Consider the following 14,869-nt stretch of genomic DNA (forward strand, 5'->3'; position numbering starts at 1 on the left):
CCTCGGAGTCCCGCCCCCCGCCGGAGCCCCGCCCCCTCTCCCGCCCTGCTCCGGGCCCGCCCCGTGCAGGCGGCCTCCTCGGAGTCCCGCCCTCCGTCGTAGCCCCGCCCTTTTGCCCGCCCACTGTCGGAGCTCCGCCCCGCCCCCTCTGCACAGGCGGGCCCCTGGCGAGCTCCCTGTGTCCTTGCGTCGCGGGTGGACACCTGCTGCCCGCGCCGGGAGGAGGGACCCTAAGCGTTCAGGGCGACTGCTCCAACCCAGGCCTGCTGTCGGAGCCTGTACTTGCAGAAAAGATGGTCTGTAACCCAAACTGAGTTTTTAACACATGCAGGACGCTTAAGTACAGTCAGGTCAAAACGGATGCAATTCAGCCCCATCCGGAGGGATTCAGACTCAGGCCAAATGAGGACCAAGGCTAACCCTAACCCGCGAGCGTCATGTCTGCTGCTCTTACCCCAGTCCCTCAGTCAGTCACTTCAAGTTGAGGTTCCCAGCCAGACCGGGCTCTGCTGTAACAATTCTGGCTCTACTGGAGAGCTCCTTACTTTTTGGGGGTCAGTGAGGCTTTGCGAAGCCCAAATCTTACTCAGCATTTTAGAGCCCTGCTTTAAAAAGTGCCAACTTTGTGGACTGGTATTCCAACAGGCATACCATATGGGTGCCTATTCCAGCCATGGCTGCTCCATTGCTGATCCAGCTCCCTGCTTATGACCTGAGAAAGCAGCAGGGGATAGCTCAAGTCCTTGGGTCCCTGCACCCATGTGGGAGACCTGGAAGAAGCTCCTGGCTTCCTGCTTCTGGGGGTACAGGGGAGTGAACCAGCCAACAGAAAATCTCTCCATGTGTAACTCTGCCTTTCAAATCAACATTGTTTTAAGTCCTATTTTGTTTAGGAGGAAACCTGCCCCTAAGTGATGCTGAGGTAGCCTGGGCTCCCATCTGTACCCTCCAGGCGACAGGATGGGCCTTCTCCAGCCTCCACTCTCCCGTTTGTCCCTCCAAGCAGGTGAGGGTGGTATCCAACCCCCCAGGTCAGGGGGCAGACAGGACAGCTGCTGCAGGGGACCCCCACTGATAATTGCAGGTGTGCTCTGAAGTTACAGCTGTGACCAAGGACAACCACTCCACGTGTTAAGCCCAAAGGGGCCACAAAAAGAAGCACCCCACCCACTCCTGCTTATGAACACTACATCTCAGGGTAACAGGAGCCTTGAGCTGCCTCCCCAAATACACCCAGTTAAGTCCTGGGCCAAGGGATCACTCCACCCACAGGGCCCCTCCTCCTCCTCCTCCTCCCGCTACAACCAGCCACCCCAGCTCCACCGAGAACTCAGCAAGGTCCAGCACCCATGTTCATCCCACATGAAACTGTTTATATTCACTCCAGGAAAGGGAAGGCCCATACCACCTGCCCCACCCCATCCTGCCAGGCTGGCACAAGCTTGGGTGGAGGTGCTGCTCCAGCTGGATGACAGTGGGGAAGCGGTCACACCAGATGTTGTCACACCACGAACTTGTTCTTGGCCAGGGAGTTGCTCTTCGTGGCCGTGTCAGCATGCGCCTGGTAGCCGATGATGGTCTTAGCGGAGAGCCCCAGGCGTTCTTTGTACACCCGCCTGTGTGCAGGTGCAGAGGGAAGACAGCTGTATCATGTGGTCAGCAGAGGGCCTTGGGCCCAGACAGCTCCGACCTGGCTGTGGCTCCAGCCCCAGCTCCTCCTGCCAAGCTCCTTGGAAGTCTGCACAAGCAGCCACTTCCCACGGGCCAGTGAGACCGGAGGAGGGGGCTGCCCCTGCTGGCCAAGCCACGCCCACCCACTGTCTTGCACCCTGCCCTTACCCGATGTGCAGCACGCCTGTCTGGTTCTCGGCCTCCCGGGTCCACACAGCAATCTTGTCCCCTTTGGTGCGGATGTTAAGTACGGCCCCACACACCTCCCTGCTGTGTTCCTCAAAGCTCTCCCCAATCAGACACAGCAGCTGGTGTGGGGAAAGGTGAGCCCAAGTCCCTCCGGGGACAGGCAGACCCCCACCACCCTACCACCCCCAACTCCAAGGCCCTCCTGGGGCCTTCCCACCATTCACCGTCTCCAGCCACAGTCTGTCCAGCTCGCTGTGGCGCTGTTGCTTGGCCAGGCTCATGAGCCAGCGGCCACCCCGCTTGTTCCTGCTGTCTTCCCACATGGGCTCGATGCCATCCTGCCACGTCAGGGGTACACTTGAAACCTCTCAACCTGGCACTCATCCACTCTCCCACAGTTCCCAGATCCTCCCTGGTGGAGGGAGGAGTGGGGTGGGGTGTGGATGTGTATTCCCCGAGACAGAAGCACACAGGAGGAAACTTCTGGGCTGACCCACTTCCCTGGACAATCTTGGATCCCTGAGTGAGGACAGTGCCGCCTGGACAGGCCTGGGCACTGATGCCCTTAGGTAGTTTCAATGCTGTGTCATGTGAAGGAGCCCCTGACAGTGGCCTCCCCTTTTCTGCTTGGCCCCGCCCTCTGCAAGGTGTTTCCTCCAATCCAAAAATCACATCCCTGTTCCCAGTCTCACCCCAGCCCCGCCCCCAGGCCTGGAGGTGGAGAGGGGAGGAGCCTGCTGGAGCCCGGCTGCCATCCCCTGGGGGCGGGGCTCCACTCACCTTGAACAGTGCATAGTCGCAGCCACTGGAGAGCTTGCTGGCTAGCTGGATGTGACTGTACATCCTGGGAGAGACCCCCCACCAGACTCAAAGTCAAGGTGTTGCAGACCTGGCTCCAGCCAGCCTCAGCCCTGCCAGGTCCTTACCAGTGCCCCGCAACCTGGAGATCCACCCCCTACCTATTCAAACCGACCCCCTATCCAACCAAATGAAGGGGCTGCACCTCCAGACCTACCCCGTCTGGTCCTGAGGTCACCACGCACACTGACCAGCCTAACACTCTCTGGTTCTAGGGGGCATGGCAGAGGGGACAAGCCCCTTTCCAACACAAAGCCAAAGTGACAAAGTCAAGGCTGTCTCTGTCCTCTCCCCCTACCGCGTGGCCAGTAGGCTTGCAGGTGGCACAGGGGTGGGAGTAGTCCCAGTGCCCCTGCCCAGGACCCATCAAGTCCGGCTCTCAGCCAAAGCTTAGTGGCCTTGGGGAGGGCTGGCCAGCTGGCCACCCACCCCCACCCCCACCCAGAGGGGCGAGTCCCCTGGCTCTGGCACCCAGAGCACACACTCACGCCCAGAAGTCCTCCACAGTGTCCACCTTGGTGACCAGTTGCAGGTTGTCATGCCAGGCCCGGCTGCGGTCGTTCTTGAAGAACCACAGAGCCCACCTGGTGGGGACCAGGAGTGGGGGAGGTAGCCCAGAGAAAGTAGAGTGCCCCCCACCAACCCACTGTGCCCAGGTCTGTCTCTAGCAGCACCTGAGGGAAGGGAAGGGGTGGGCCTCTCTGCTCATTAAGGACAAAGATGGAATCTGTGGCAGAGACACCCCCTGCATGCACACACATGTGATTACAGTCAGTTCTCCTCAGGGCCAGGCAACAACAGGGAATTGGCAGGGTTAAGGTCTTGGGCGGGGAGAGAGGCAGCCTTCCCCTGGCCTCTCATGGACCAAGACCCTGGGGCCGAAGAGCAGAAGGGATCACCAGGCTGGCGAGCTCAGAGGCTGGCCTGACAGAGAGCTCTACGCCCAGCCCCGCAGCACCCCTCACCTGTTCTGCAGGGGGTGCAACTGTTCTGCAGGGGGCGCTCCCCTGGGGTCCTCCTCCCAGGCCTTGCTCCTCAGAGCTCCCGAAGTCCTGGGCGAGTCCAGCTCCTGATCTCCCGCAGAGGCTCCCAGCACCGCCTCCTCCTCTTGCACCTCGCTCTCTGCTTCACAAACCTGGCCAGAGAGAAGAGTTGTAATGGACTGGTGTTCTGTCCCCGGCTGCCTCTGGTCTCTTGGTCGAACAGGAATTAGGCTGGTGGACCTACAGAACCCGTTGTAGCCATGCTGTGGCTGAAGCTCCACTGAGACCCAGCATCTCAGAGCCCCCAGCTGCAAGCTTTTAACCTACCAGAGATCCGTCCCACCTGCCCGCGGCAGAGAAGAGGGAGGGGGCTCAGCGGTGGAGAGGTTTTGTGGCTTCTTTCCCTCAACAAGCACTAAATGAGCACCTTCTGCATGCAAACCCAGAACTGGAGCCAAAGCTAGGACCAAGCCGACCCAGGCCAGAGTGGGCCAAGACAAGGAGGTAAGGGTTGACGTTTGGGGTCTGCCCTCATTGAAAGTGAGGTCTGCCCGAAGTGGCTCCCCAGTCTCTGGCTCCTTCACAGCCCCAGCTTGGCTGCAGAGAGTTGCCTGCGGCAAGCGTTTGTGTCACTATGTAAGTCATGTGAGTTGCTTCTTACAATCTTTCAATGTTTTTCTTTCTGTTTATTTGAAAGGCAGAGCAGTAGAGAGGTGGAGATCTTCCATTAACTGGTTCCCTGGCATCTCAGCCTTACTATTTTTTCTTAGGATTTATTTCTTATTTGGAAGGAAGCGTTGCAGAGAGAAAAGAACAGGGAGAAGTCTTCCATCCACTGGTTCACTCCCCAGGTGACCATAATGGCCAGAAGTGGGCCAGTCCAAAGCTGGACGCCAGGAGCTTCTCTCAAGGTTTCCCACAGGGGTGCGGAGGCCCCTGCTCTTCCTGCTGCTGTCCCAGACACAGGCAGGGAACCGGATGGGAAGTGGAGCAGCCGGGACACCAACTGCACCCATATGGGATGTTCACACCGCAGGCCGACTTACCTCACTGTGCCACACTGCTGGCCCCACATCCGAGTTTTTGTTTTTTTAAAGATTTATTTCTTTTTATTGGAAAGATAGATCAGATTTACAGAGAGAAAGAGAAACAAAAAAGATCTTCCATCCTCTGGTTCACTCCCCAAATAGCTACAATAGCCAGAGCTGAGCTCGTAAGAAGCCAGGAGCCAGAGCTTCTTCCAGGTCTCCCACAGAGGTGCAGGGTCCCAAGGCTTTGGGCCGTCCTTGGCTGCTTCCCCCGGCCACAAGCAGGGAGCTGGATGGGAAGTAGCGCAGCTGGGACATGAACCAACTGCCATGAGGGATGCCGGTGGACACAAGGTAAGGATTTTCCATTGAGCCATTGTCCAGGCCCAGCATTTGAGCTTTGACAATGTAATTACTTGCTAGCATTTAGGAACAGGGAAATTTCACAAGTTTGCTTTCTCCTGCGAATTTGGGAGGATGTGGGCTTTCTACCCTACAGATGGATGTAAGATTACACCAGCCCCAAGGAACCCCTTCTGAGCATTCTCCACGCAGTACACTGGCAAGGAATGACCATAGATACACAGTCTGGGTCAAGTCCTGCCGTGCCCTGCCCTTGGAACTACTGGTCCAGCTCCCTGCTAATGTACCTACGAGAGCAGCAGAAGATGGCCCAACCCCTGGCATTGAAGTCATTTGGAGAATGCACCAGTGTATGAAAGATCTCTCTCTCTCTCCCTCTCTCTCTCTCGCCTTTCATGCTTTCTTCTTCAAATAAAAAACTTTAAAAAATCAAAATCAGGGGCCAGTTTTATGACCCTATGGCACTGCCATCCCATACAGGTGCCAGTTCTTGTCCCAGCTGTTCCATTTCCAATCCAGCTCCTTTGCTTATGGCCTGAGGAAACAGCAGAAATTGGGTCAAATCCTTGGGATCCTACACTCATGTGGGAGATCTGGAAGAACTCCTGGCTTCAGATCAGATCAGCTCTGGCTGTTGCAGGCATTTAGGGAATGAACCAGTGGATGGACAATGTGTGTGTGTGTGTGTGTGTGTGTGTGTGTCTGTCTGTCTGTCCTTCTTTCTGTCCTTCTTTCTGTAATTCTGCCTTACGAATCAAAAATAATTCTTGGGCCCGGTGGCGTGACCTAGCGGCTAAAGTCTTCGCCTTGAACACGCTGGGATCCCATATGGGCACCGGTTCTATTCCCAGCTGCTCCACTTCCCATCCAGCTCCCTGCCTGTTGCCTGGGAAAGCAGTCGAGGACGGCCCAATGCCTTGGGACCCTGCACCCATATGGGAGACCCGGAAGAGGTTCCAGGTTCCTGGCTTCGGATCGGCACAGCACCGGCCGTTGCGGCTCACTTGGGGAGTGAATCATTGGATGGAAGATCTTCCTCTCTGTCTCTCCTCCTCTCCGTATATCTGTCTTTGTAATAAAAATAAATCAATCTTTAAAAAATTTCTTAAAAATAAATAAATAAAAGCGCCTCTGCAGGAAAGGTCCTCTGGGATAGGAGATGATGGCCAAGCCCATGACCCACCCCGTGCTGGAGTCAGAATCACCTGCAGGGCTCGTTGGGTTCACACAGCCGCACCTGTCCCCTTAGGTCTGTGCTCAGGCCTGCACTTCTTACATATTCTTGCATGTCGGCAATACTGTTCAGGAACCCCAATGTGGGGACTCATTGGCCTACAGGCAATTCTCTAAAGAGGCAATCGGGTGTTAAGGAGGGCATCTCAAGGGGAAATGGTATATGCAGAGACCCTGGGGCAAGAGGAGCATACAGCAGAAAGGGGTTGTTAAGTGCTGAACCTAATATTGCTTCTCGGCCTTTTGGCTAAGATCAAGTGTAGTGGAATGCTGAACCTAAGAGCTGCAAGAGCCCACTGAGTGCCAGCAGCAAACGCAGAGGGGTTGGGGAAATACCCAGATGTGCCTGGTCCCAAGCTTCTCTGGACAGAAGCCAGGCTGAGTGGAGGACATCGGGGAGGACGAGCCTACAGCTGTCTAGGTACAGGTCGGACGGCAGGATAGGTGGGAAGCAGGTGACAGAACCTAGAGGTATTCCTGGAGAAAGCTCGGTGGCATCTGGTGCCTCGGAGAGATGCCAGGGCCCTGGCTCTGCAGAATGGACCACCTCACGCTGCACGGCTCGAGACTACCATGACCACTTGCTATCTACAGTTCCAACAGCACTCGGGAGAGCTCCCCAAACCTGGCACAGAGGAACCTCTGCTGGGATGGCTGCCAGCTTGGGGCCAGAGGTGTCCATTGCCTACACAGGAACACTGCCCTGCCCTGGAGGGGCGGGGGGCGGTGTGGCAGCTGGCTGGGCTGCTTGGCTGCTTCCCAGCATCACGGCTGGGTCCCCAAGGCCAAGTGGAGGCCGCTGGGTTTCAAGGGCCTGGGACTGAAGGCAGGTTCTGCCACAAGCACATTGTGCTCCATGGGTGCTCTGGGGTCCTGATCCACATAGGGACATGGTGGCTTTTCCTCCATGGGAGGAGTGCACAAGAACCATGGCCTCTAGACGAGGCCCAGGCTGGGGCAGAGACCAGGACTCTCAACTTACTGCAGAGAAAAAGGGAGGCCAGAAACAGATTCCCCAGAGATCTGAGGCCCGGTCCTCGTCCATGTCTCCAGCCTGGGGCAGCACGCCTGTGGCAGGGGTCTGGGAGTGGGTTCACTACATGCAAACCCCCAGGGCATACTGCTGAAGTCCTGGCCCCTGCCTGTGTCCCTCTCAAGCCTGATTCCCCTCCTTCCTTTCCCTCCCTGCTGGCCACGTCACCGCAGACAAGCCTGCCTGTCATCTCTCACCTGGGCCCTTGCTTCCACTCTTGCCTGCTATAGAGCATTGTCCCCATGAATCATCTGGAGTATTATTATTTTTAAGATTTATTTATTTTATTACAAAGTCATATACACAGAGAGGAGGAGAGACAGAGAGGAAGATCTTCCATCCGATTATTCACTCCCCAAGTGAGCCGCAACAGGCCGGTGCTGCGCCGATCTGAAGCCGGGAACCAGGAACCTCTTCCAGGTCTTCCATGCGGGTGCAGGGTCCCAAGGCTTTGGGCCGTCCTCGACTGCTTTCCCAGGCCACAAGCAGGGAGCTGAATGGGAAGTGGAGCAGCCGGGATTAGAACCGGCGCCCATATGGGATCCCGGGGCGTACAAGGCGAGGACTTTAGCCGCTAGGCCACGCCGCCAGGCCCTCTGGAGTATTATTTTGACCCCTTAACTCCTCTGTTTAAAATCTTAGGAACCCGCAGCTACAGGCCACTGCCTTGTACCAAGGCAAGCATTACACTGCTGGGAGAAAAGTAGCCAATAGCTGGATGACATTCAAGGTCTGGTTAATGCCGACTCTGTGAGCTAAACCAGTGTGCCAGCATAGTTGGTTATTCTATTTTTTTTTCTTCCCACGTTACCACCTCAAAGGCAACATCAAATGACCATCCCCATCCCTGAGTGCCGATGTAGTGTGGCAGCAAAGAGTGACCCACTTTCTGTCCCTCACGTAACTCCTCCCCACCGCCTGGCAGACACAGGAGGGAATACTGAATTATTTATCTCCCCAGTCTCCCCCAACCCCAGCCTTCTTCATCCTAATTAGAGGCCTATAAAGAGTCTAAAATAAATACTAAAATAAAAATTTTAAAGTAATAAAAAAAGAACCTTTGGGGTGAGGCCCAGCACCATGGTGTAGTAGATTAAGGCTCCACTTGCAGTGGCGACATTCTATATTCCACCAGTTCAAGTCCTGGCTGCGCCATTTCCTATCCAGCTCCCTAAGGAGGCAGCAGTAGATGACCCATGTGCTTGGGTTCCTGCCATCCATGTGGGAGACCCTGACAGAATTCTAGGCTCCTGGCTTTGGCCTGGCGCAGCCCTGGCTGTTTGCAGCCATTTAGCGGGTGTGAACCAGGGGATATGCTGGGGTCTGTGCAGTGGGTGTGGATGACATGAAGGTGTGCAGAGAACAGCTCCCCTGTTGGCAAGACCACGAGGAGCTTCTAGTTGTATGGCAGGGCCTGGTGTGTGTCTCTCCAACCACCTCGACCCAGTCTCACCCCCTTTTGCATGAGCACTCAACCACCCCACTAAGAATTCTGCAATCTATTGAGGCATTGTTATTTGTCCCTGTGAGACAGTTTTTGCAACCGATGTGAGCTTGGGAGTTAATGTTGCCAATCATGTCTTAGCAAGTGGACCTTTAGCAATTTACACACAGGAGTACAATTAAGCTCATGCCATTCTGGACACCTTATTGTGTGCCTACCCACTGCCCAGGAATCTGGCCCAGACATGTAGCACACCTTCTGGGAAAGGTATAAGTATCGTAAAAATTAAGAAGTGATGGGAGAATGAGCTGAAACTGCTATGGCAGTAAATACAGTTACTGTGACCTTAAAGGCTAGCCTGTGTTTGCAACTCTTTGGAGCATAGAAAATATATCCGTTTAAGCCGCTTTTATGATTTTTTGGCTAAAGGAATTACAGGGTGCTTTTATTAATATTATAGAGATATGCTTTTAATTATAGCTTGACTATTTATGAGGTTGTAGAGTCTGCAGTTGTAGGGATATTTAATGTTTGAAACTTTTGTCTTGGATCTTTATGTTTTTTTCCCTTGTGACATATTTCTCCCTTTAAGTGATGGGCAAGTCGTGGAAATAGAAATGTGATAGGAATGTATTACTGATTAGTAGGTAATTGCATGTGCCTTGGCCTCGGAGCCCTGGCTGTCGCCCAGTGGCTACTACTCAAGAATACATAATGGCTTGCTTTGAAGAAAATGATGATGGTAACTTACAGAATTATCTTTAAGAGCACCTGGTTGACCATGAAGCAAAACATGAAATAATCAAACATCTGTGCATACTCACTTAGTCATGAAGTTAAAAATAGAGCAATCAAACATTTGTGCAGAGGCTTGAAATATGTCTGACTTAATAAAAAAGGACAGCTTCTGGAGCTGTTCTAAGAGGGCACCAAGATATTGTGTCCACGTCTTTTTTGGCCGACTCCGTACCTGCTTCTTGAGCTCCGAACTGAGCTGGAGCTGGCCTCCAGCACGGATGGAAGGTCTCTGTCTTCCCCACTCCCTTCCTCTCTGCGAGGCTTTTAAATCAGTAAGATCTGTTGAGGAAGAGCCCAGCTGTGAAGAATGTGGCCTGGGGAGGGGGGAAGGCCCAGGACCAAGGCCAGGGCTACCCTCTGGAACCTGGCAACACTCCCTCCTTGCTGTCCCAGTCCAGCCATAGACACTAAGCATCTTTTTTTTTAAAAGATATATTTATTTTTATTACAAAGTCAGATATACAGAGAGGAGGAGAGACAGAGGGGAAGATTTTCCATCCGATGATTCACTTCCCAAGTGACCTCAACAGCCGGTGCTGTGCCAATCCAAAACCAGGAGTCAGGAGCTTCTTTCAGGTCTCCCATGCAGATGCAGGGTCCCAAGGCTTTGGGCCATCCTCGACTGCTTTCCCAGGCTACAAGCAGGGAGCTGAATGGGAAGCTGGGAGCTGCCGGGATGAGAATCAGTGCCCATATGGAATCCCAGGGCATTCAAGGTGAGGACTTTAGCCACTAGGCCACCATACCAGGCCCAACACTAAGCATCTTCACAGGGACAGGGCCATCTCCAGCCCTGACCGGGCACCCAGAACAGCAGAGCCAGCTGCCTGCCCAACAGCTCCATCTGAGAATCTAAATGCTTCCCAGACTTACTGCAGGCAAAGTCTGATTCCTGCTCTCCCCCATCCCCTGTGCTCCTCCACTCTTCAAATTGCTCAGCCGAAAATTCTAGAATGATCTTGCAAGTCACACCTGGAATCCAACTGTTAATCTGCCCCAGTCACCACCACCCTAGCCAGCATGGTGATCACCTCTGAATTGGCCTGGCTTTGTCTCTTGCCCAAGCCCAGTCTGCACTCCACACCAGAGCCCGTCAGAAGTACAGACTTTCATATCCCAAAAATGGCCCCTCTGCTCACAGCACCGGTGTCTGTCAGGCCCCACACCTCCCGCTTCCCCTGCTCCATCCACGTGGGCTACCCAAAGCTGCAGGGTCCCATTCCAAGGTGCCAGGCCCACTCCTGCTGGCGCCCTTGCTTCCTAAGCTGGCTCCTGCTGCAACGTTTTAAGGAGTTTATTTATTTGAGAGGCCAAGTGAGAGAGGGAAGGAGAGAGAGTAAGAGCAAACTTCCACTAGCTGATTCATTCCTCCAGATGTCCCCAGAAGCCAGGAATGGGTGGGTGCAAGGAAATCAATTCAGGTCTCCCATGTGACTAGCAGGGACTCAATTACTGTCTTCTGGGGTCTACATAAGCATGAAGCTGGAATCAGGAGCCAGGGCAAGGGCTGGGACTTGAACCCAGGCCCTCCAACAGGGAACATGAGTGCCTTAGGCACAAGGCCAGACACCAGCCCCTTCTGCCCACTGAACTGAATCGTTCCAAGCTTCAGCCCCGCTCCAACATGCCCACTGCTGCTGCTCTTCCTCACTCCCCTCTCCAGCACCTCTCGGTCACCTCCTGGCAGCGCATAGATTGGACTAACCGACTTTGCTAATCATCTTTGCTTTCTTGTCTTCCTCCACAAGAACCTGTGGTGCCCAAGGTCTCTTTCATTCAGCACTGTGTTCCCAGCACCTAGCACAGTAGCCGACTCATGGCCAGGGTCCCAAGGACAGGGCATGGAGCTTCAGCAAGAGGTGGTGTAACACGGCTTCAAGCACCTCAATGTGGCACAGGATCCCTTCTCAGTTGTCCCATCTGCCTCAAATGTTCCATTCTGGAAGAGCAAGGACTCCACTTCCTGTTTGCTGCTATATCTCCTGGATCTAGAGTGGTGGCTGCACACAGTGGGCACTCAGGAAAGATGGGCCGAAAAGACTATGTGAGCTGATGTTCCCTGCTCCTGTGTTTTGGTGCTTCGGAGAATAATAGAATGCCAGGCATACAGTAGGTCTTCAATGCACGTCACCCAGCTCCTTTTCTGTTCACAGCCACCGCCGTGATGCCCTGCAGGGAGCTGGCCTGCCTACCTGCACCCAGCTCAGAAGCTTCGGGAGGGAAGGAATGTGGATAACTGTGGAGCTCCACTGGCCCGCTCCACACAATCTTGGAGAGGCACGCCAGGGTTTCTGAAGCAGCCAGGCAGAGCTGGGACCCCAGGATCCTGCTCAGAGAACACTGCACCCTCAGTTGGGATCATCTCTAAAACTATTCCCTGTGATCCCACAGGCTTCAAATCCAGAGCATCAACAGTCCTTTTTTTTTTAAGTTTATTTATTTTTATTGGAAAGTCAGTTATGCAGAGAGGAGGAGAGACAGAGAGGAAGATCTTCCGTCCGATGAATCACTCCAAGTGAATCAATGCCCAAGTGGCTGAAACGGCTGGTGCTGTGCCGATCTGGAGCCAGGAGCCTCTTCCGGGTCTCCCACACAGGTGCAGGATCCCAAAGCTTTGGGCCATCCTCCACTGCTTTCCCAGGCCACAAGCAGGGAGCTGGATGGGAAGTGGAGCTGCCAGGACTAGAACCGGCGCCCATATGGGATCCTGGGCATGTAAGGTGAGGACCTTAAACACTATGCTATCGCATCGGACCATCAACAGTCCTTTCCTTGGTACACATGCACAACAGGGCAGGGCAGAGAGGAGGAGAAAGGCTTGGCCATCAAGGGACCTGAGGCAGCGGCTGTGCTGTCCAATGCCCTGCTCAGGGGAATGTGGCAGCTTGGAAAGAAACTGCTGCATTAGAAAGCAGCCACCCGAGGGTCCTGCACCAGGGCATGGTGGCCTCATCCTCCATTTGTGGCACCACCATCCCATAGGGATGCTAGTTCGTGTCCTGGCTGCTCCACTTCCCATCCAGCTCCCTGCTAGTGGCCTGGGAAAGCATAGAGGATGGCTCAAGTCCTGGGGCCCCTGTACCCACTGAGGAGACCTGGAGGAAGTTCTTGTCTCCGAGCTTCAGATTGGCCCAACACTGGCTGTTACAAGTGGGGAATGAACCAGTGGAAAGAAAACCTCTCTAGCTCTCCTTCTCTCTCTGTAACTATGCTTTTCAAAAAATAAATAAATAAATACATCTTTAAAAAGAAAAGTAGGGCCTGGTGCAGAAGCCTGGTGGCTAAAGTCCTCACCTTGCATATTCAGAATCCTAATTGGGTGCTGGTTCTAATCCCGGTTGCCCAGCTTCCGATCTAACTCTCTGCTTGTGGCCTGGGAAAGCAGTCGAGGATGGCCCAAAGCCTTGGGACCCTGCACCTGCGTGGGAGACCTGGAAGAGGCTCCTGGCTTTGGATCAGCTCAGTTCTGGCCATTGCGGCCACTTGGGGGGTGAACCACTAGATGGAAGATCTTCCTCTCTGTCTCTCCTCATCTCTGTATATCTGACTTTCCAATAAAAACAAATCAATCTTTTTTTTAAAAAAAGAAGTGGCCACCCAGTATTGACGCCCCCTGTTTCTGAGAACAAGACAAGCAGAAGAAGGTAAACAAAACAAATGCTAAACAACCGGTGTGGGCACTGTGGCACAGTGGATCAAGCTACTACTGGTTGGGATGCTCACATCCCATACTGAAGTCTGGCTCAACTCCAGCTGTCCCAGGCTTCCGATCCAGCTCCCTGCTGATGCACCTGGGAGGCAACAACAGATGGCCCAAGTCCTTGGACCCTTGTACCCACGTGGGAGACCTGTCAGAAGTTCCTAGGTCCTGGCTTCCGTTCAGCTCAGCTCCAGCCGTTGCAGCCACTTGGGGAGTGAACCAGCAGATGGAAGGTGAGAAGAAATGCTAAAGATTGAGGAATTAATGGCCGAGTGACTAAAGTCCTCGCCTTGAGTGAGCTGGGATCCCATATGGGTGTCAGTTCTAATCCTGGCTGCTCCACTTCCCATCCAGCTCCCTGCTTGTGGCCTGGGAAAGCAGTCGAGGACAGCCGAAAGCCTTGGGACCCTGCACTTGCGTGGGAGACCTGGAGGAGGCTCCTGGCTCCTGGCTTCGGGTTGGCACAGCACCAGCCGTTGTGGTCACTTGGGGAGTGAATCATCAGACGAAAGATCTTCCTCTCTGTCCCTCCTCCTCTCTGAATGTCTGACTTTGTAATAAAAATACATAAATACATAAATACATAAATACATAAATCTTTAAAAAAAAATAAGGTGATATGGCCTGGTGCAGTAGTCTAGTGGCTAAATCTTCACCTTACACATACCAGGATCCCACATGGGCACCTGTTTGTGTCCTGGCAGCTCCATTTCCCATCCCGCTCCCTGCTTGTGGCTTGAGTAAGCAATAGAGTACAGCCCAAAGCCTTGGGACCCTGCACCTGCATGGGAGACCCAGAAGAGGCTCCTGGCTCCTGGCTTCAGATCAGCAAAGCTCTGGGCGTTGTGGCTGCTCCACCCTCAAGGCCTGTTTCATTTGGAGTCAGCATCGCTCACACCCAAAGGTCAAACCAGGGTTGTGTGAATCTTGCAAGACCTGCCTTTCTCCCCCTTCCCCAGCACCTACCGAGTCACCTCGGGGGTGATCCTGCACATCCTGGCCTAGCCCCCTCCCTGGTCTTTCCACTCCCACCCCCTCTCCCCTGGCCTCCTCCAACCCAGGCCCTGGAGTGCAAGGCTCCCTTCCCGGCTTCCTCCCTCCGCTTCTCCTCCAGCTTCCTCTTCACCACAGCCTGGGCAACCCCAGGGATGCCCCAGAAAGATATTTCGGCAGGTGAGGGGGTGGCCCAGGAAGTCGGCTCTGGAGACTCAACAGTCTGCAGCCCTGCCATAATCCCACTGCTAAGCCCAGGAAGGCTCCCAGTGCTAAGGCTGCCCATGGACTCTGAGGATTGACCTGTGGTTGTGGAAACTTTCAGAATGAACGTCACTGCTCCCTGTGGTCCCTGGCAGGGGCTGACACCCCCGATGTGCCACCGCCTCTCTTCAGCCCTGGCTTCCCTCCCTTCCCAGGCTTCCTGCAGACTGAATCTCCAGGCACTGCAGCTGGGGCTCCAGAGGGTGGGACCGCACAAGTCATTCAGTCATACGTCCAGTGTGTGTCCAGTGTGCGTGGTACGTACAGGGGTAGTGGTTTCTGATTTCCAACAGGAAAGGGGCCAATCCTAAT

General features: G+C 54.4%; 1 protein-coding gene across 1 annotated transcript; it reads right to left on the reverse strand.

Annotated features, from left to right (window-relative positions):
* Window positions 1-1,447: 1,447 nt before the first annotated feature.
* On the reverse strand, window positions 1,448-6,380 carry EIF4E1B (eukaryotic translation initiation factor 4E family member 1B). Its single transcript, XM_004587573.3, has 7 exons — window positions 6,369-6,380; window positions 3,684-3,853; window positions 3,207-3,302; window positions 2,641-2,704; window positions 2,085-2,198; window positions 1,840-1,979; window positions 1,448-1,616 (listed from the first exon to the last, which is right to left on the reverse strand). Exons 1-7 carry the CDS (start codon window positions 6,378-6,380, stop codon window positions 1,502-1,504), a joined length of 711 nt encoding a protein of 236 aa, XP_004587630.2. The 3' UTR covers window positions 1,448-1,501.
* Between the last annotated feature and the right edge of the window lie 8,489 nt (window positions 6,381-14,869).

Source organism: Ochotona princeps, chromosome 19 (assembly GCF_030435755.1).
Source record: "Ochotona princeps isolate mOchPri1 chromosome 19, mOchPri1.hap1, whole genome shotgun sequence".
Lineage (NCBI taxonomy): Eukaryota > Metazoa > Chordata > Mammalia > Lagomorpha > Ochotonidae > Ochotona > Ochotona princeps.